At 39.4% G+C, this 23,493-nt stretch overlaps 1 protein-coding gene across 1 annotated transcript in view; it reads left to right on the plus strand.

The window, feature by feature from the left end:
• Nucleotides 1–23,493, plus strand: part of KIAA0825 (KIAA0825 ortholog) — a 523,375-nt gene that overhangs the window by 184,871 nt on the left and 315,011 nt on the right. The window contains exon 15 of the mRNA XM_030927226.1: nucleotides 16,128–16,307. Coding sequence (XP_030783086.1) covers nucleotides 16,128–16,307 — 180 coding nt within the window. The remainder of the gene's footprint in view (nucleotides 1–16,127; nucleotides 16,308–23,493) is intronic.

Raw genomic sequence — 23,493 nt, forward strand, 5'->3', positions numbered from 1 at the left:
GAGAGATAGAGGTCCAGTTTCACTTCTTCTGCATACGTATGGATTTCCCATTTTTCCAGCATCATATTCTAAAGAGGGTGTTCTTTCCCCAGTGTATGTTCTTGACACCTTTGTTGAAAATCAGTTGGCTGTCAATATGTGGATTAATTTTTTGATTCTCTATTCTGTTACACTTGTTTATGTTTCTGTTTTTCTATTAATACTATGCTGTTTTCGTTATTATAGCCTTGAAAGAGATTTCCAGGTAGTGTGATGCCTCCAGGTTTGTGCTTTTTGTTCAGAATTGCTTTGGTTATTAAGCCTTTTTTTTGGTTCCATATGAATTTTAGGATTGTTTTTTCTAATTGAATAATTACATCGGTATTTTGATAGGGATTGCTTTCAATCTATAGATTGCTTTAGGCAGTATGGTCATTTTAACAATGTTACTTATTCTTACTCATAAGCATAGGATTTTTTTTTTTTTTTCGTTCTTTTTGTGTCCTCTTCAATTTCTTTCATCAGTATTTTGTAGTTTTCTTGTAGAGGTGTTTCACCTCCTTGGTTAATTTTATTCCTAGGTATTTTTTGTAGTTATTATAAAGAGGATTTTCTTTCTGATTTCTTTCTCAACTAATTCATTATTGATGTACAGAAATGCTACTAATTTATGTACATTGATTTTGTGTTTTGTAGTTCTACTGAATTTATTAATCATATCTAAGAGTTTTTTGTTGGAGTCTTTAGTTTTTTCTAGATATAAGATCATCTCATCAGGAAAGAAGGACAGTTTGACTTTCTCTTTTCCAATTTGGCTGTCTTTTATGTCTTTTTCTTGCCTGTTTGCTCTGGCTAGGACTTCCATCCAGTACTGTGTTGAATAAGAGTGGTGAAAGTGGGCATCTTTATCTTGTTACAATTCTTAGAGGAAAGACTTTCAACTTTTCCCCCGTTAGTATAATATTAGCTGTAAGTTTGTCATATATGGCTTTTATTATGTTGAGGTACTTTCCTTCTATGCCTAGTTTGTTGAGTTTTTAAAAAAAAATTTTAGAGATTGGGTCTCACTCTCTCATCCAGTCTGGAGTGCAGTTGCCACATAGTTCACTGTAACCTCAAACTCCTGGGTTCAAGCAATTGTCCTGACTCAGCCTCCCATGTAGCTAGGACTACTGGCATGCATCAGTATGCCCAGCTAAGTTTTGTGTTTTTGTTTTTGTTTTGTACAGTTGAGGTCCTGCTGTGTTGCCTATTCTGGTCTTGAATGCCTGGCCTCAAGTGATCCTCCTACCTTTGCCTCCTAAAGTTTTGGCATTATAGGCATGAGCCTCCATGCCTGGCCTGTTGAGAGTTTTTGTCACAAAGGGATACTGAATTTTCAAATATCTTTTCTTTGTCTATTGAGGTAATCATATGGTTTTTCTTCTTTATTCTGTTGATGTAATGTATCAGGTTTATTGATTTATGTATGCTAAACCCTCCTTGCATCCCTGGGATAAATCCCACTTGATGAAGGTGTATTTTTGTTTTGTTTTATTTTTGTTTTTGTTTTGAGATGGAGTTCACGCCATTCTCCTGCCTCAGCCTCCCGAGTACCTGGGACTATAGGTGCCCGCCACCACACCCGGCTAATTTTTTTTTTTTTTTTTTTTGTATTTTAGTAGAGGCGGGGTTTCACCATGTTAGCCAGGATGGTCTCGATCTCCTGACCTCGTGATCCTCCTGTCTCGGCCTCCCAAAGTGCTGGGATTACAGGTGTGAGCCACCGCGCCCAGGAGTTGTATTATTTTTTGATGTGCTGTTGGATTTGATTTGCTAGCATTTTATTGACAATTTTTGCATTTGTGTTCATTAGGGATATTGGTCTGTAATTTTATTTTTTTGTTGTATTCCTGTCCGGTTTTGATATCAGGGTAATGCTGGCCTCATAGAATGAGTTAATTAGAAACATTGATGGAAACATTCCCTTCTTCTTACTTACTTTTTTAGAATAGTTTGAGGAGAACTGGTGTTCTTCTCTGAAAGTTTGGCAGAATTTGGCAGTGAAACCATCTGGTCTTGTACTTTTCTTTGTTGGGAAACTTTGCATTGCTCCTTTCATCTTGTTACTTGTTATTGGTCTGTTCAGGTTTTCTATTTCTTCCTGAATTAATCTTGGTAGGTTTTATGTGTCCAGGAATTTATCTGTTTCCTTCAGGTCTTCTAATTTGTTGCTGTATAGCTATTCATAATAATCTCTGATTATCTTCTTTATCTTTCTGTGGTATTAGTTGTAATGTCTTCTTTTTCATTTCTGATTTTGTCCATTTGGATCTTTTCTCTTCCTTGGTTTATTTTGTTTATATTTTCAAAAAATAACTTCTTCATTTATCATTTGTATTTTTAAAGTCTCTTTTTCATTTTGGTGTGCTGTGGTCTTTATGATTTCTTTCCTTCAGCTAATTTGGGGTTATGTGTGTTCTTGTTTTTCTAATTCCTGGAGGTGCATCATTCAATTGTTTATTTGAAATATTTCTGCTTTTTTATGTAAGCACTTATTGCTATAAACTTACATCTTAACACTGCTTTTATTGTGTCTTGTAGGTTTTGTTGTGTTTAAATTTTCATTTGTTTTAGGAATTTAAAAAAATTTTCTCTTTAATTTCTTTCTTGACCCAGTGGTCATTCAGGAGCATGTTGTTTAATTGCTATGTATATTTGTACCATTTCCAAAAGTTTCTTTTGTTATTGACTTCTAGTTTTATTCCTCTGTTATGATTTTTTTTTTTTTTTTTTTTGAGACGGAGTCTCGCTCTGTTGCCCGGGCTGGAGTGCAGTGGTGGGATCTCAGCTCACTGCAAGCTCCGCCTCCCGGGTTTACGCCATTCTCCTGCCTCAGCCTCCCGAGTAGCTGGGACTACAGGCGCCCGCCACCTCGCCCGGCTAGTTTTTTGTATTTTTTAGTAGAGACGGGGTTTCACAGTGTTAGCCAGGATGGTCTCGATCTTCTGACCTCGTGATCCACCCGTCTCGGCCTCCCAAAGTGCTGGGATTACAGGCTTGAGCCACCGCGCCCAGCCTGATTTTCATTTTTAAAAGTTTGTTGAGACCTGTTTTGTCTCCTAACATATGGTCTATCCTGGAGAATATTCCCTGTGCTGATGAGAAGAATGTGTATATTTAATATAAGTTTTATATGACACAAGAGTTTTCCAAACTGAAGATCCAATAACACAGAAAAAAACTGTATTTGTTATGGATAGTTATATGGAAGTATTCTTGGACACAGGAAGTATGATCTAATGGCAATAAACTGTGGGAAACTTAGTAAGGCCTGTTTGCTCAGGTTTATTATCTGTGTGAAAAAAAGTTATATCAATTGAAAGTTTTGTTAATAAATGATAGGTCTTTATATTTACATATATTATTAGCCTTTTATACAACAAAGTGCAATGTTATTAAACTAATTTTCCAATTAGAGTTTAATTTTATTTTAGTTAATTTCACAGTGAACTAGGCTGTGACATCAAAATTTAGTATTTCCTTGAAATAATTTTCTTGTGATACTTCACATCTTTTTAATTTATTGGCCTGGTGTTTTAGGTTTTGAATCCTCATTTTACATGCTATAATTTCTATTTTTACACTTTCTCTCTAATACCTGGATTGAAAATGAGTCTTTCAGCCGCCTCCCTTTGGTGAGGGATGCTCATTAGTGCCTGGTTAATTCAGAGTCCCTGAGCTCATGGCACAACATTGCTGCCAAAACCACTTTAGTGTCTCAGCAGGAGCTTGTCATTAACAACATTCTTGTAGAAAGTAGAAAGTAAAAATTAAGCAGGCTGGGAAAGCCAACTGCTAGTGTACCATGTATGTGTAAATCTTTGGTATCAATAAATAGTCTCCTGGTGGGTTGGTGGTTGAGTTTCTTGCCTGAAACCACCCTTCTTTTGAAGCACTAACAAGTTGAAATTCTTGAAAGGAGTTTAAAATAATGCATGCAGCGAAAAGAGCCCTTCAGTGTTATTGAGAAGACATTTGTTTATATAATCTATAAAACATTTGATAAAGAAGGAAAATGAAATTCAAAATAGCATCTTTACTACTAGGATTTTTACTGGTAAAATCTGGGTCAGAGAATATTGCTTTAAATATGTGGCTTGCTGATACTGCTTTCCAGAATTAAGCTTATCTCTCTATCGCTCCAATCCCCCAGCTCCCCACTTATCACTCCCTAATCCACCAAAAGAGCTGAAAACTACAGGACTTCTTTGCAGTGGCAGAGCTTACCCTAATAAACCTAAGCCCAGGCCAGAATGCAAACCTTTGCCATTAGGCAAACCCCAAAAGAGAAAAGCCAACTGGGCTAAGACAGCCATACCTACTTCCTTTCCCCAAACTCAACGCTCAGATAAGTCACTCCTCTTTTGTTAGTGCGGGGAAAATGAGAAGTGGGGCGAGACCAGCAGTGTGACTCATATTAATGGGAAGAACATACAAGAGTCCAGGTGTGGGTTAGATGTTGCTGTAATGGGAAAACACATCTTAGGTAAAATTATTGATTGAGGGAGGCAAAGTGGATGACATTTGTTTGAACAATGGAAACTTTAGGCAGATCTAGAGCTCACTGACTTTCATGTCTTTCACTACTGAAAACTACATAAAGACACACTGGGAGAATTTTATATTAGAAAAACAAAACAAATGTCTAGTCACGAAGGCAGAGGGAAAGAAAGACGAGAGTTAGACCTATATTTTGTGGAAAGGGTAAGGGACTATTGGGAAGAAAAACGAATACCTTTCCTCACCCATTGCAAGGTTCATGGCTGAGGCACCTATAATAAAAGACATTAACAAGAAAAAAGCATACGAATGTATTTAATATCAATTTTACATGACATGGGAGCCTTCAGAAAGGAAGACTTGAAAACACAGGGAAACCTTTCTATTTCATATTTAGGTGTAATGAAGAATGGACAGTGGAGCAGAAGTATGATTGGACAAAGGGAGTATAATTTAATGGCCATAACCTGGGGGGAATTTAGCAAGGTCTGATTGCCCACATACTTCTCTGTGTCCCTGTGTTTTCAGAGACGGGGACGTTTCTTTCTTCCAGCCATACAGAGGGCACCTCCGGAATGACCTACTTTAGAGGAAAGTCAGAATTCTGTGAAGGCCTGTTTCAGGGAAAAAGGGCAGGAGAAGGTCAAAGAGACTTTCCTGCTTCTGCTATTTTCTCAAATTCCAAGGGGCTGGATTTTGGGGTAGTGCATCCTAAACCCCGTCAGGACTAAATTAAAGAGCAGGTTAAAAGAATTAAACTATTGCTGAGTCATCTTGAAAGGAATAGGGGAATATCAGAATGAAAGAGAGCACAAGAAGAATATCCCAATAGTGTAAGAAGTTCAAAACCTAAGGAAGAGCAATGTTTATGGATGAGCGCCTGGCAAAGGTGTGGACTTTCACCACGTGTCCAGGGCGCAGACCTTAGAAACATCTGGAATCTGCTGAGGATTACCGTCTAGCCAAGCCTTATTAGATGATGAATGAGGCCCAAAGTAGAAATTATCTTGGAATATTGGGGAATCAGAGAAAATTATAAGTCTGGATATGTAAGGCATTATGGAGGACTTTAAAGGGCAGCTAGAGGAGTTTAAATTAATATATATTCTCAGAAATATTTTGATTAAAACAAGAGGAAAAGAAAACCTAAACCATATTAATGCTGTTAGAATCAAAGAAGAAGGGACACATTGGGGGAAAAAAATGAAAATTCAATTCATTTTGAAAAGGGGAATGGGGGTAGAGATATTTATTTTATTACATCTAAAAATTCAGAGAAGAAATAAATACTGCTAGGGCATTGAGCCTAGAAATGAGTATATGATGGTGATCTAGATAGAACTAGGAAACACAGCAATGAGTATAAAAGAGAAAGGTCAGAGCCAGAGATGGATAATTTGGAAAGTTCTGCACAAAAAGAATCTTTCAATTCAAAGGAAAACAGAATGGCTAAGCCAGGTAAAAAGCAGTGAGGCTGGAAGGAGGCGAAAGCCAGTGTTCTGGGGGAGCCTCCATGAACCAAATGCCCCTTCCCACCACCTGTTTTTGTAAATACAGTTTTAGTCCAACATAGCCTTGATCCTTCATTTACATATTGTTTATAATTGCTTTTGTGTTCCAAGAGAAGAGTTGAATAGTTGAGACAGAGACCAAATGGCTGACAAAACATAAAGTACCTGGCCCTTTATAGAAAAAACTTGCCGGGGGGCGGAGCAAGATGGCCGAATAGGAACAGCTCCAGTCTCCAACTCCCAGCGCGAGCGACACAGAAGACCGGTGATTTCTGCATTTTCAACTGAGGTACTGGGGTCATCTCACTAGGGAGTGCCGGACAATCGGTGCTGGTCAGCTGCTGCAGCCCGACCAGCGAGAGCTGAAGCAGGGCGAGGCATCGCCTCACCTGGGAAGCACAAGGGGGAAGGGAATCCCTTTTCCTAGCCAGGGGAACTGAGACACACAACACCTGGAAAATCGGGTGACTCCCACCCCAATACTGTGCTTTGAGCAAACGGGCACACCAGGAGATTGTATCCCACACCTGGCCAGGAGGGTCCCACGGCCACAGAGCCTCCCTCATTGCTAGCACAGCAGTCTGCGATCTAACCGCAAGGCAGCAGCGAGGCTGGGGGAGGAGTGCCCGCCATTGCTGGGGCTTAAGTAGGTAAACAAAGCCACTGGGAAGCTCGAACTGGGTGGAGCTCACAGCAGCTCAAGGAAACCTGCCTGTCTCTGTAGACTCCACCTCTGGGGACAGGGCACAACTAAACAACAACAACAAAAAAAGCAGCAGGAACCTCTGCAGATGCAAACGACTCTGTCTGACAGCTTTGAAGAGAGCAGTGGATCTCCCCACATGGAGGTTGAGATCTGAGAAGGGACAGACTGCCTGCCCAAGTGGGTCCCTGACCCCTGAGTAGCCTAACTGGGAGACATCCCCCACTAGGGGCAGTCTGACACCCCACACCTCACAGGGTGGAGTACACCCCCGAGAGGAAGCTTCCAAAGTAAGAATCAGACAGATACACTTGCTGTTCAGCAATATTCTATCTTCTGCAACCTCTGCTGCTGATACCCAGGCAAACAGGGTCTGGAGTAGACCTCAAGCAATCTCCAACAGACCTGCAGCTGAGGGTCCTGACTGCTAGACGGAAAACTATCAAACAGGAAGGACACCTATACCAAAACCCCATCAGTACGGCACCATCATCAAAGACCAGAGGCAGATAAAACCACAAAGATGGGGAAAAAGCAGGGCAGAAAAGCTGGAAATTCAAAAAATAAGAGTGCATCTCCCCCTGCAAAGGAGCACAGCTCATCGCCAGCAACGGATCAAAGCTGGTCAGAGAATGACTTTGACGAGATGCAAGAAGAAGGCTTCAGTCCATCAGACTTCTCAGAGCTAAAGGAGGAATTACGTACCCAGAGCAAAGAAAATAAAAGTCTTGAAAAAAGAGTGGAAGAATTGATAGCTAGAATAATTAATGCAGAGAAGGTCATAAACGAAATGACAGCGATGAAAACCATGACACGAGAAATACATGACAAATGCACAAGCTTCAGTAACCGACTCGATCAACTGGAAGAAAGAGTATCAGCGATTGAGGATCAAATGAATGAAACGAAGCAAGAAGAGAAACCAAAAGAAAAAAGAAGAAAAAGAAATGAACAAAGCCTGCAAGAAGTATGTGATTATGTAAAAAGACCAAATCTACGTCTGATTGGGGTGCCTGAAAGTCAGGGGGAAAATGGAACCAAGTTGGAAAACACTCTTCAGGATATCATCCAGGAGAGCTTCCCCAACCTACTAGGGCAGGCCAACATTCAAATTCAGGAAATACAGAGAACGCCACAAAGATACTCCTCCAGAAGAGCAACTCCAAGACACATAATTGCCAGATTCACCAAAGTTGAAATGAAGGAAAAAATCTTAAGGGCAGCCAGAGAGAAAGGTCGGGTTACCCACAAAGGGAAGCCCATCAGACTAACAGCAGATCTCTCGGCAGAAACTCTACAAGCCAGAAGAGAGTGGGGGCCAATATTCAACGTTCTTAAAGAAAAGAATTTTCAACCCAGAATTTCATATCCAGCCAAACTAAGTTTCATAAGTGAAGGAGAAATAAAATCCTTTACAGATAAGCAAATGCTTAGAGATTTTGTCACCACCAGACCTGCCTTACAAGAGACCCTGAAGGAAGCCCTAAACATGAAAAGGAACAACCGGTACCAGCCATTGCAAAAACATGCCAAAATGTAAAGACCATCGAGGCTGGGAAGAAACTGCATCAACTAACGAGCAAAATAACCAGTTAATATCATAATGGCAGGATCAAGTTCACACATAACAATATTAACCTTAAATGTAAATGGACTAAATGTTCCAATGAAAAGACACAGACTGGCAAACTGGATAAAGAGTCAAGACCCATCAGTCTGCTGTATTCAGGAGACCCATCGCACATGCAGAGACATACATAGGCTCAAAATAAAGGGATGGAGGAAGATCTACCAAGCAAATGGAGAACAAAAAAAAGCAGGGGTTGCAATCCTAGTCTCTGATAAAACAGACTTTAAACCATCAAAGATCAAAAGAGACAAAGAAGGCCATTACACAATGGTAAAGGGATCAATTCAACAGGAAGAGCTAACTATCCTAAATATATATGCACCCAATACAGGAGCACCCAGATTCATAAAGCAAGTCCTTAGAGACTTACAAAGAGACTTAGACTCCCGTACAATAATAATGGGAGACTTCAACACTCCACTGTCAACATTAGACAGATCAACGAGACAGAAAGTTAACAAAGATATCCAGGAATTGAACTCATCTCTGCACCAAGCGGACCTAATAGACATCTATAGAGCTCTCCACCCCAAATCAACAGAATATACATTCTTCTCAGCACCACATCAGACTTATTTCAAAATTGATCACATAATTGGAAGTAAAGCACTCCTCAGCAAATGTACAAGAACAGAAATTATAACAAACTGTCTCTCAGACCACAGTGCAATCAAACTAGAACTCAGGACTAAGAAACTCAATCAAAACTGCTCAACTACATGGAAACTGAACAACCTGCTCCTGAATGACTACTGGGTACATAACGAAATGAAGGCAGAAATAAAGATGTTCTTTGAAACCAGTGAGAACAAAGATACAACATACCAGTATCTCTGGGACACATTTAAAGCAGTGTGTAGAGGGAAATTTATAGCACTAAATAAATGCCCACAAGAGAAAGCAGGAAAGATCTAAAATTGACACTCTAACATCACAATGAAAAGAACTAGAGAGGCAAGAGCAAACACATTCAAAAGCTAGCAGAAGGCAAGAAATAACTAAGATCAGAGCCGAACTGAAGGAGATAGAGACACAAAAAACCCTCCAAAAAATCAATGAATCCAGGATTTGGTTTTTTGAAAAGATCAACAAAATTGGCAGACCGCTAGCAAGACTAATAAAGAAGAAAAGAGAGAAGAATCAAATAGATGCAATAAAAAATGATAAAGGGGATATCACCACTGACCCCACAGAAATACAAACTACCATCAGAGAATACTATAAACACCTCTACACAAATAAACTAGAAAATCTAGAAGAAATGGATAATTTCCTGGACACTTACACTCTTCCAAGACTAAACCAGGAAGAAGTTGAATCCCTGAATAGATCAATAGCAGGCTCTGAAATTGAGGCAATAATTAATAGCCTACCCACCAAAAAAAGTCCAGGACCAGATGGATTCACAGCTGAATTCTACCAGAGATACAAGGAGGAGCCGGTACCATTCCTTCTGAAACTGTTCCAATCAATAGAAAAAGAGGGAATCCTCCCTAACTCATTTTATGAGGCCAACATCATCCTGATACCAAAGCCTGGCAGAGACACAACAAAAAAAGAGAATTTTAGACCAATATCCCTGATGAACATCGATGCCAAAATCCTCAATAAAATACTGGCAAACCGGATTCAGCAGCACATCAAAAAGCTTATCCACCATGATCAAGTGGGCTTCATCCCTGGGATGCAAGGCTGGTTCAACATTTGCAAATCAATAAACATAATCCAGCATATAAACAGAACCAAAGTCAAGAACCACATGATTATCTCAATAGATGCAGAAAAGGCTTTTGACAAAAGTTAACAGCCCTTCATGCTAAAAACGCTCAATAAATTCGGTATTGATGGAACGTACCTCAAAATAATAAGAGCTATTTATGAAAAACCCACAGCCAATATCATACTGAATGGGCAAAAACTGGAAAAATTCCCTTTGAAAACTGGCACAAGACAGGGATGCCCTCTCTCACCACTCCTATTCAACATAGTGTTGGAAGTTCTGGCTAGGGCAATCAGGCAAGAGAAAGAAATCAAGGGTATCCAGTTAGGAAAAGAAGAAGTCAAATTGTCCCTGTTTGCAGATGACATGATTGTATATTTAGAAAACCCCATCGTCTCAGCCCAAAATCTCCTTAAGCTGATAAGCAACTTCAGCAAAGTCTCAGGATACAAAATTAATGTGCAAAAATCACAAGCATTCTTATACACCAGTAACGGACAAACAGAGAGCCAAATCATTAATGAACTTCCATTCACAATTGCTTCAAAGAGAATAAAATACCTAGGAATCCAACTTACAAGGGATGTAAAGGACCTCTTCAAGGAGAACTACAAACCAGTGCTCAATGAAATAAAAGAGGACACAAACAAATGGAAGAACATACCATGCTCATGGATAGGAAGAATCAATATCATGAAAATGGCCATACTCCCCAAGGTTATTTATAGATTCAATGCCATCCCCATCAAGCTACCAATGAGTTTCTTCACAGAATTGGAAAAAAAACTGCTTTAAAGTTCATATGGAACCAAAAAAGAGCCCGCATTGCCGAGACAATCCTAAGTCAAAAGAACAAAGCTGGAGGCATCACGCTACCTGACTTCAAACTATACTACAAGGCTACAGTAACCAAAACAGCATGGTACTGGTACCAAAACAGAGATATAGACCAATGGAACAGAACAGAGTCCTCAGAAATAATACCACACAACTACAGCCATCTGATCTTTGACAAATCTGAGAGAAACAAGAAATGGGGAAAGGATTCCCTATTTAATAAATGGTGCTGGGAAAATTGGCTAGCCATAAGTAGAAAGCTGAAACTGGATCCTTTCGTTACTCCTTATACGAAAATTAATTCAAGATGGATTAGAGACTTAAATGTTAGACCTAATACCATAAAAACCCTAGAAGAAAACCTAGGTAGTGCCATTCAGGACATAGGCATGTGCAAGGACTTCATGTCTAAAACACCAAAAGCAACGGCAGCAAAAGCCACAATTGACAAATGGGATCTCATTAAACTAAAGAGCTTTTGCACAGCAAAAGAAACTACCATCAGAGTGAAGAGGCAACCTACAGAATGGGAGAAAATTTTTGCAATCTACCCATGTGACAAAGGGCTGATATCCAGAACCTACAAAGAACTCAAACAAATTACAAGAAAAAAACAAACAACCCCATCAAAAAGTGGGAAAGGATATGAACAGACATTTCTCAAAAGAAGACATTCATACAGCCAACAGACACATGAAAAAATGCTCATCATCACTGGCCATCAGAGAAATGCAAATCAAAACCACAATGAGATACCATCTCACACCAATTAGAATGGCAATCATTAAAAAGTCAGGAAACAACAGGTGCTGGAGAGGATGTGGAGAAATAGGAACACTTTTACACTGTTGGTGGGATTGTAATCTAGTTCACCCATTATGGAAAAGAGTATGGCAATTCCTCAAGGATCTAGAACTAGATGTACCATATGACCCAGCCATCCCACTACTGGGTATGTACCGAAAGGATTATAAATCATGCTGCTATAAAGACACATGCACACGTATGTTTATTGCGGCACTATTCACAATAGCAAAGACTTGGAATCAACCCAAATGTCCATCTGTGACAGACTGGATTAAGAATATGTGGCACATACACACCATGGAATACTATGCAGCCATAAAAAGGATGAGTTTGCGTCCTTTGTAGGGACATGGATGCAGCTGGAAGCCATCATTCTTCGCAAAGTATCACAAGATCAGAAAACCAAACACTGCATTTTCTCACTCATAGGTGGGAACTGAACAATGAGATCACTTGGACTCGGAAAGGGGAACATCACACACGGGAGCGTATCATGTGGAGGGCGGAGGGGGGAGGGATTGCATTGGGAGTTATACCTGATATAAATGACAAATTGATGGGTGCTGACGAGTTGATGGGTGCAGCACACCAACATGGCGCAAGTATACATATGTAACAAACCTGCACGTTATGCACATGTACCCTAGAACTTAAAGTATAATAATAATAAAAAAAAAAAAAAAGAAAAAACTTTCCAACCCCAGATAAAAGAGGAAGAGCTACCAGAAAAGATTTGCCAAAAAGGAACTCTGAACCTAAGAAAGCATAGCTGCAAGGAAGTCAAGAGAGAAGAGGATTTCAAAGGAGTAGGTGAAAAGAAAGGATACAGTGGGTGTGGGGAGGATGAGGCTTAGGGAAAAAAATCTTTGAACGTTATGACTAGCAGGTCATTATGTGCCATTCCAAAATATCAATTTCTAGATGGACCAAAACCTATCACAAAATACTCAAGAGATGTATTTCCTTCTCCCTTCCTTCCTTCTTTAGCATTAAAACATTGTTTTAGTATGAAAACATCTATTTTTTTCTGCCTTACTTCCTTCTTTTCTTCCTTCTTTAGTATTAAAACATTTCTTCCTTCTTTAGTACTAAACATTCCTTCTGTTATTCCTTCTAAAATTTAATATTAAACACGTAGCACTGATCCAGGTGCTGTTGGAAGATACCTAAAGACAAGATGTGCATCCATAGAAATTCATATAGTAAAATAGTCCTAGAGACGTAACAAGACAGTATATGTGAAAATGTAGAATGCCATATGAAATTAAAGAATTTTGCATTAAGGCAATACATTACCACATACCATATACATAGTTTGGACTGAGTGCTTTGCATTCAATGTTTATTGTCAATAAAATGTCAAAGTAGGCTTTGAGACATTTGGGATTATAGTATAATTCAGACAGCACAAACAAATTCTTACTACCTTTGTGACCTAGGGACAAGTCATTTAGTTTCTCTTCACTTTACTTTGTTCATCTGTAAAGCTGGGAAAAACAACACCCATTCCATAGAACTATTCCTCATATTTACCCTGGCATGTGCATTTCCATTGCATGATTTGCAGGGCTGTATATTATTCATGCTCTGTTGATTGCCTAGCTTCATCTCCCATCTTCCTCACAGCAGTCTCACTTCAGCCACATCACACTGCCAGCAACTGCTTGTCTTCTCAACATTTCACCAATTCCTCGGTCTTCCTGGAAAGTACTCCCCACCTTGATCTTATTATGCTGATAAATTTCTACTCCTTCTTAAAAACTTGGCTGAGACATGGTCTGCTTTGTGACTTGTCTGTGTTCCCTGAAAAAATTTAAAGCATCATTTAACTGCATTTCCACAATACCTCATACTGAAAGCACTTAGACTTAAGTCGATCAAATAATTTATCATACTAACTGAGACACTTTTAAAAGTGAAAGAGGATGTACTAGTAATTACACCAGGACAACAGCCCTAAACCAGGACTGCCCCAGCAAATTCAGATGCATGGTCACTCACCTTTTCCTTATGTTGAAGTAATAATTATTGACTTGTCTGTCATCTCCTCCCCCCGCAACAAAATATACACATATATGCATAATCCTTGAGCCCCTGGAAGGGGATGGCCTCAGCACCTGGTACAATGACACATAGGAAGCAGTTGATTAATCAATTAACTTATTGATTAAATCATGATGATTTTATTGGAGGAGAACATTATAGCCTGATGAAATGGCATAGAAAAAGAAAAGGAGATGGGAGGGCACATTTACAAGCAAATAAACTCTCCTGGGTAGAACAGATGTTTGGGGGTTGGAACATAATTTGGGAAAGGATTGTGGAACTCCTGATCCTCAATCAGGATAAGGAATTTTTTAACAGTGGTGGAAGGGGAAGGTTAAAGCAAGGAATGACATGAGGATAATGGGTAATTTTATGTAAGATGAATAGGAGGGAGCGGAAAGAAGAGGGAACTGCTAGAGATTATTTGGATAAAATTAAATTATGAAAGCCTGGATTAGGAATATTTGCCATTTCACATTTTATGCTTGGGGACAAAGTCGAGACCATTTAGACTGCAAGTAACAGAAATCCAAATTAGCCTGGTTTAATCAAAAGAGGGAAAATTGGCTGGGTGCGACAACTCAGGCCTGTAATTCCAGCACTTGGGAGGCTGAGGTAGAAGGATCACTTGAGGCCAGAAGCTTGAGACCAGACTGAGCAACAGAGCAAGACCCCATCTCTACAAAAAAACAAAAAAGAATTAGCTGGGTGTGGTGATGCACACCTTAGACCTACTTGGGAAGCTGATGGTGGAGAATCACTTGAGTCCGGGAGTTTGGGGCTGCAATGAGCTAAAATCATGCCACTGAATTCCAACCTGGGAGACAGTGTGAGACCCTATCTCAAAAGAAAATAAAAGTGGGTGGGAGGGCTGAATTTGTCAGCTCAGCAAGCATAAATATGTAGGCATTGCTGGATCCAGGTCCTCAAACAGTGTCATCTCATTAGGAATCTTCTCTCCTTTTCTTAGTTCTGCTTCTTACTATGTCAGATTCATTCTTAGTCAAGTTCTCCCCAAAATGGCTTTCAGCAACTTTCAGCCTACTTTCTACTGGGGTTAAGAGAACACTGCTTTGCCAACAATTCTAGCAAAAATCCTAAAGAAGGTTCTCATTGGATACCTGCCCATTCCTGAACCAGTCACTGTTGATGCAAGGGGTTATGGTCTGACTGGTCAGGGCTCGGTTATGTGCCCACTCCAGATGATAGAGTTGGCTTCACCTGAACCAAATAATCTAAGTGTGTGTGTGGGGTTGGGGAGCGTTGGGAGGATGGAGGGGTGAGGGACACAGATAGGAGCAGGGATATCTTGCTAAAGGAAAACTAACTTGTTTTGAAAAGAAAGAAAATGGATATTAGGAAGCAAAACCAATAATGTTCTCCAATAAAGTCTATGATGTTATTTCTCAGTTTGAAGATAACAGTGAGCTCCTTTAGATCATCAAAATCAAATCACAGAAAAAAAATTTCAAGAGGAAACATAAAAGTAATGATATTCCAAATGAGCAAGAATAAAGATATCTATTTGTTCTGAAATACTTTAGATTACATTTATGCAATATAGTTAAAACATGAGAGCTAAAATATAATTTGTTACCTTTAACCCAATAAATATGTTGTTTATTATAATAGTACATATCTCATGCTTATTATCCATAGAAAACAGAAAATATTATTTCACCTTTCCATCCAAACTATGAATGGAATAGTACAGAAACTTATGATTACTGATCTTTGAGAAGGCCGTTATGGAGCCAAAGGAGGGTTGAAAAGGACAATTAAAATGGCCCAATTTTTGTTGAATTCTTTATATAGTCTTATTGAGGAACAAATTGATAAAACTCTTCAGTCTGATATGACAAGGTCTGTGGATTTAAGAAACACTCATAAATTTGTTTGTAGAATTGACAGCATAATTCTGGAAAAACTACAAATGTGAATTTTCCCATGGTACAATGTTAGTGTTCCTAGTTGTGTAGACTAAAAAAATATTTTTAGAATGAATGTCTATTATTCTTAAATTAGAAAAAGAAAGAAAAAAGTTTTCCTTAAGAGAAAGAAGAATTATGACATACAGGGAAACTAGCGTTGACATTTGAAGTGGTGTCATTGTGGTCTTTCTCACAGGTTTTTTTGGTTGTTGTTTTTGTTTGTTTTTCTTTTCCATAAATATCCATGACTATCTCAGAAACAACATTGAGTTGGATGGACCATTGATTTGAAATAATGTGGTAATTCTCTTATTATGTAAATATTATTAAAAACCATTTCCACAGCATTATGCTAGTGTACGTAATAAGAGTTTCATCATATTCACTGATACTTTACTAAATCATTTTGATTCCTTTCAAGAACGTACCTTTCAAGAACAAGTTTCTGACACAGAAAATAACCTGAACCAAGGACCCAGCTTGGTGGAAGCCATCTTTAAAATATTGTACCATTGCAGTTTTTCTCCACAAACATTTGCAAATGTTTTTGTGAGCTACATGGAAGAAGAGCAATTATGGGACTTTTTATATAACATCCCAGGTATGATACATTTACTATTTGTAAAAGAAATGTTCTATAGATACTTATATGTACCTTTAGAGATGTTTAGAAGTTGTATTGATATTGGTTTTGCTGAATCTGTTGTTTGTAAAAGTTTACCTTACATTTTTTCAGTATAAAGCCTTCTGTTGGGAATCGTTAATTATTAGTTCCTGTAAAATTTCATATACTTTGGGACAAGATGCAAGGGAGGTTGAAGGGAAAAGATTTTCTTTTTTTATTAATTAGGGAATGTTCTGTCATAAAATTTATTTTAATATTTATCACAGATTATGTTTTGCTATTGAGCATATAAGATATTAGTAAGATGTGAAAAGTATTTTGTGATTCTTGGGTGCATTTATTCAGCAAATTAATGGACAATACTATTGGTCAATTTTCTTCAGATGTGTAAGGCATTTATTATTATGACCACAGTGTGCCTCTCTACAAGGCAAGCATATCCTGTGATTCCTTTGGAGAGAATATATTTTTCCCATCTGTATTGTTCTTCTTCCTTCAGCTACAGAGAATAATAAAGGCAGTGCAGGTTGTATGTTTGAACAGAAGGTTTTGATGGGTTGCCCCACCCTCTGGCCGGTGTAAAAATTCTCACATTGTCTTATCCTTAATATTCTGCCTCTAAATTTTCATATTTAATATCTTGGGAAAACAAAGGATGAAAACTTAGACAATGATTTTTATTATTATCCTGCTATTCAAATAGTGATTTTTATCATTTACATTTAGTTTTCAACCTATAAGCTTTCTTTTCTCCTGCTTTGGAACCTGAATTTTCATAAAATATTTCCTAGGCTTCATATAAAATATCTAACTAGTTCATAGTCATGGTTTCACTCCTCCCAGACTTTTTGACTATCCTCTAGATATTACTTGAATATGATTCTAGCTGTTTTAAAGTCATTATGTTTCATCTTCTCTTGGTCATTATCCCTATAAAATAGTAATAGGTAACTTTATGTTATGATTTCCAAAATTCAAATCTGTCATTTAAAGTTTCTGTAATAATGATCTCCTTTTAAAATGTTATCTCCTAGTTGCCATGCATTCCCTTACTGCTTCTTGCTTCCCCAAAGGAAGGGCATATTTCTAGGTAAAAAGGCCGAATTAGAAGCTTGTTGTGTTTCTGACGTAGTCTTTACTGAATTGAAAGAAAAATGACCTTGAAAGTTCTGCCACCCTCTGCTGTTTTTAGTTGTTTCTGGGGAAGTAAGAGCTGGATTTTCTCACAAGATTATAAAGAACCAGTGACCCTCATGCTTCAACCACTATTTATCCTTCAACTATTAGGTTCCAGAACCATCTTTGACACTCAGCACAAAACTATACTGAAAATGACCTAGAAGATATAAATGGATTTCTGGTGCTGCTAGCGGAAAATAAAACTGTTTCTTGCTCCTAATTTGACATCTCTCCATCTACATATTGAGCAAACCCTCCCTCACATGGTCAGACAAGTCTCAGGAAACAGACGTTGTACATATTCATAGAGCCTGAATTATGTGTGAAAGCTCAAAGTGGCAGAACTTCAGATGGGTGAAAACTCTCTCACCCTTTGTACAAGTTGTTGCTCCATAAACATTAAATAGTCTCAAACCTCATACCTGCAGTGGTCATGAGGGTCTGAACTTTTCTCTTTTCTCTCCCATTTAAGTCTTTGGAAAGGTCTTTTCTTTTTTTTTGTTAGCAATCTTGGTTATTTTAAAAAACCTAATAAGATAACAGAAGGTACTAATTCATAACAAAATTAAACCTTTTACTATGACTTTTGTTTAATTTGAAAACATAACATGTTTACAAGAAATACAGCTAACACATGTAATCATAATCCCACAATATTTACATTTTATTACTAATAGATCTATGCTTCAGTAAATATAATTAATCTACTCAGATTAACTAAAGTACGTTATTTTAAAACTTCACTGCTGTAGTTTCCTCATACTAAATCACTGTCTATGATTTCAGCACAGTTTACCCATAAAACATCACAGTCTTATCATTTTAGGGTAAAAGGACAAAGATGAAGTGGTCAGTATCTTCATCTTATTGTTAAATAAACAAAAAGCAGAAATATTAAGAGAATTGCCTAAGACTGTCCACCAATTAAGTTGGACAGACTTAGCACAAGAAACCAGATCTCCTCTCTCCTAAGCCAGCAGTCCCCAACCTCTTTGGCACCAGGGACCAGTTTTGTGGAAGACAATTTTTCCACCAGGAGGGGGATGGTTTCAGGATGAAACTGTTCCACCTCAGATCATCAGGCATTGGTTAGATTCTCATGAGGAGTAAACAACCTAGATCCCTCGCATGCGCAGTTCACAATAGGATTTGTACTCCTATGAGAATCTAACACACTTCTGATTTGACAGGAGGCGAAGCTCAAGGAGTAATGCTCACCCACCTGCTGCTCACCTCCTGCTGTGTGGCCCATTTCCTAACGGGTCACAGACCAGTACTGGTCTGCAGTCTGGGGGTTGGGGACCCTGTCCTAGGCTATGTTATTTCTCATTTTTTTTTCTACTGGACTAAAGTTTTTGAGACACTACTTTTATGAACATATGAATTCAGTAATGAATTATACAATCTGATTTTATACTTAGAATTCCATCTAACACATAACTCCTTAGACTGGACGTAAGCTAGGGAGGGATGACAAGAAGGAAAATACCCACTTAAGATTACTACAAAAGCTATAAACACAAAAAATAATTAAGTCAGAGACCTAATGTGGGTGTTTCTAAGGCCAGTGCACTCTATAATAAATAGATTTGCTAACAATCATTGGACACCTGTGTCTTCAAAGTAGATCAAGCATTATTCAGTTAGACAAATGAAAATATCAAAGCATACATTACCTCAACTGGTTTTTAAAACAATGTCAGAACAGGCTTGTAAATGAGGCAAATACTGTCAAAAATGCCCATCTAATATGATAGTAATATATTCAACAAGTATTGTTCACTTGGCTCCTTGATATGGCATTGGGCTTACTTTTGTTTTCTGAATGTTTTCTTAACTTTCTCACAACCTTTGGGAAAAAAACTTTCAATAACCTAGCAAAATTTCCCAATTAAAGGTTGAGATCCATAGTTTCCACTTTGGTTTTCTACTCCTCCTCAGCCTCATAAAGACCTTTAAGAAGAGTTGTTTAGAGAGTATATATATGCTATAATTGCCTTCTTGTTGCCAAAACTAATTTACAGTGCCTTACCTTCTATCAGACACAGTGATTGTCTCTATTACCTACATAAACACCTGCAGCATAGTATAGGTAGATTTTAAATGTAAGCTTTCACATATTGAAAGGCTGTCTTTGTTCTATGTTGTAACTAACCATTTATTCTGATCCTTTTGTCACCATTCAGTTTGTTTGCAATTCACCTTAAAAATGTTTTAAAATATTTTATTGATTGAATACAATAAAATTCACTCATTTCAAGTGAAGAGTTCAGTAAGTATGACCAATGTATAAATCTGTGTGACAGCCACAACGCTAAAGATATGGAACATTTTCTGTCATCTCCAAAGGTTCTTTCATTCCGCCTTTGCCATCCATTCTGCTTTCAAGTCTCAGCACCAGGAAGACACTGACCTGCTTTTTGTCATGATAGTTTACTTTTGATATTCTAGAATCTCATATAAATAGAAATCTGTGTATTCTTTTGTGTCTAGCTTCTTTTGCTCAGTTTAATGTTTTTGAGAATTTTATGTTATGCTTTATCATTAGTTTGTTTTTGCTCATTGCTGAGCAGTATTTCACTGAGTAGTACTTTTTAAATCCACTTGCCAGTTGGATGGACATTTTGATTATTTCTAGTTTTTGGCTACGATGAATAAAGCTGCTATGAATACTACTGTATGTCTTTGTGTGACTACAGATATCCCTCAGTATATGTGAGGAATTTATTCCAGGAACCATTCCCCTTATTAAAAAATCCATATACTCAGCCAAGTGTGGTGGCTCATGCCTGTAATACCAGCACTTTGGGAGGCCGAGGTGGGTGGATCATCTAAGGTCAAGAGTTTGAGACCAGCCTGACGAACATGGAGAAACCCTGTTTCTACTAAAAATACAAAATTAGTTGGGCTTGGTGGCATGTGCCTGTAATCCCAGCTACTCAGGAGGCTGAGGCAGGAGAATCGCTTGAACCTGGGAGGCGGAGGTTGCAGTGAGCCGAGACGCCATTGTACTCCAGCCTGGGCAACAAGAGTGAAATTTCGTCTCAAAAAAAAAAAATCCATATACTCAACATATACTTCAAGTCCTGCAGTCAGCCCTACAGAACCCGCGTATATGCAGGTTTGGCATCCTGCAAATATTGTATTTTCAATCCGCATTTGATTGAGAAAAGTCTGCATGTAAGTCGACCTGTGCAGTTCAAACCCATGTTGTTCAAGGGTCAGCTATGTATGTTTTCATTTCTCTTCAGTAAGTACTTAGAAGTGGAAATGCTAGGTGATGTGATAAGTACATTTTTAACTTCATAAGAAACTACTGGCCAGGTGTGGTGACTCACACCTGTAATCCCAGCACTTTGGGAGGCCGAGGTGGGTGGATCACCAGGTCAGGAGATCGAGACCATCCTGGCCAACGTGGTGAAACCCCGTCTCTACTAAAAATACAAAAATTAGCTGTGTGTGGTGGTGCGTGCCTGTAATCCCAGCTACTCGGGAGCCTGAGGCATGAGAAGCACTTGAACCCAGGAGATGGAGGTTGTAGTGAGCCGAGATTGCGCCACTGCATTCCAGCCTGGCAACAGAGTGAGACTCCATCTCAAAAAAAAAGAAAAAAAAAAAAAAAAAAAGAAAAAAGAAACTACTGGGGGGCGGAGCAAGATGGCCGAATAGGAACAGCTCCAGTCTCCAACTCCCAGCGCGAGCGACACAGAAGACCGGTGATTTCTGCATTTTCAACTGAGGTACTGGGGTCATCTCACTAGGGAGTGCCGGACAATCGGTGCTGGTCAGCTGCTGCAGCCTGACCAGCGAGAGCTGAAGCAGGGCGAGGCATCGCCTCACCTGGAAGCGCAAGGGGGAAGGGGATCCGTTTTCCTAGCCAGGGGAACTGAGACACACAACACCTGGAAAATCGGGTAACTCCCACCCCAATAGTGCGCTGTAAGCATACAGGCACACCAGGAGAATATATCCCACACCTGGCCGGGAGGGTCCCACGCCCACGAAGCCTCCCTCACTGCTAACACAGCAGTCTGCCGCGATCTATCCGCAAGGCAGCAGCGAGGCTGGGGGAGGGGCGCCCGCCATTGCTGAGGCTTAAGTAGGTAAACAAAGCCGCTGGGAAGCTCGAACTGGGTGGAGCTCACAGCAGCTCAAGGAAGCCTGCCTGTCTCTGTAGTCTCCACCTCTGGGGACAGCGCACAGCTGAAGACCAACAGGGGAAGTAGCGGGAGCCGGTGCAGACGCGAACGACTCTGTCTGACAGCTTTGGGGAGAGCCGTGGATCTCCCAACGCGGAGGTTGAGATCTGAGAACGGACAGACTGCCTGCTCAGGTGTGTCCCTGACCCCTGAGTAGCCTAACTGGGAGAAATCCCCCACTAGGGGCAGTCTGACACCCCACACCTCACAGGGTGGAGTACACCCCTGAGAGGAAACTTCCAAAGGAAGAATCAGACAGGTACACGCGCTGTTCAGCAATATTCTATCTTCGGCAACCTCTGCTGCTGATACCCAGGCAAACAGGGTCTGGAGTGGACCTCAAGCAATCTCCAACAGACCAACAGACAGTCCTTCAGACTGTCAGAAGGAAAACTATCAAACAGGAAGGACACCTATACCAAAACCCCATCAGTACGTCACCACCATCAAAGACCAGAGACAGATAAAACCACAAAGATGGGGAAGAAGCAGGGCAGAAAAGCTGGAAATTCAAAAAATAAGAGCGCATCTCCCCCTGCAAAGGAGCGCAGCCCATCGCCAGCAACGGATCAAAGCTGGTCAGAGAATGACTTGGACGAGAGGAGAGAAGAAGGCTTCAGTCCATCAAACATATCAGAGCTAAAGGAGGAATTACGTACCCAGCGCAAAGAAACTAAAAATCTTGAAAAAAGAGTGGAAGAATTGACAGCTAGACTAATTAATGCAGAGAAGATCATAAACGAAATGACAGAGATGAAAACCATGACACGAGAAATACGTGACAAATGCACAAGCTTCAGTAACCGACTCGATCAACTGGAAGAAAGAGTATCAGCGATTGAAGATCAAATGAATGAAATGAAGCGAGAAGAGAAACCAAAAGAAAAAAGAAGAAAAAGAAATGAGCAAAGCCTGCAAGAAGTATGGGATTACGTAAAAAGACCAAATCTACGTCTGATTGGGGTGCCTGAAAGTCAGGGGGAAAATGGAACCAAGTTGGAAAACACTCTTCAGGATATCATCCAGGAGAACTTCCCCAACCTAGTAGGGCAGGCCAACATTCAAATTCAGGAAATACAGAGAACGCCACAAAGATACTCCTCCAGAAGAGCAACTCCAAGACACATAATTGCCAGATTCACCAAAGTTGAAATGAAGGAAAAAATCTTAAGGGCAGCCAGAGAGAAAGGTCGGGTTACCCACAAAGGGAAGCCCATCAGACTAACAGCAGATCTCTCGGCAGAAACTCTCCAAGCCAGAAGAGAGTGGGGGCCAATATTCAACGTTCTTAAAGAAAAGAATTTTCAACCCAGAATTTCATATCCAGCCAAACTAAGTTTCATCAGTGAAGGAGAAATAAAATCCTTTACAGATAAGCAAATGCTTAGAGATTTTGTCACCACCAGGCCTGCCTTACAAGAGACCCTGAAGGAAGCCCTAAACATGGAAAGGAACAACCGGTACCAGCCATCGCAAAAACATGCCAAAATGTAAAGACCATCGAGGCTAGGAAGAAACTGCATCAACTAACGAGCAAAATAACCAGTTAATATCATAATGGCAGGATCAAATTCACACATAACAATATTAACCTTAAATGTTAATGGACTAAATGCTCCAATTGAAAGACACAGACTGGCAAACTGGATAAAGAGTCAAGACCCATCAGTCTGCTGTATTCAGGAGACCCATCTCACATGCAGAGACATACATAGGCTCAAAATAAAGGGATGGAGGAAGATCTACCAAGCAAATGGAGAACAAAAAAAAAGCAGGGGTTGCAA

Source organism: Rhinopithecus roxellana, chromosome 3, assembly GCF_007565055.1.
Source record: "Rhinopithecus roxellana isolate Shanxi Qingling chromosome 3, ASM756505v1, whole genome shotgun sequence".
NCBI lineage: Eukaryota > Metazoa > Chordata > Mammalia > Primates > Cercopithecidae > Rhinopithecus > Rhinopithecus roxellana.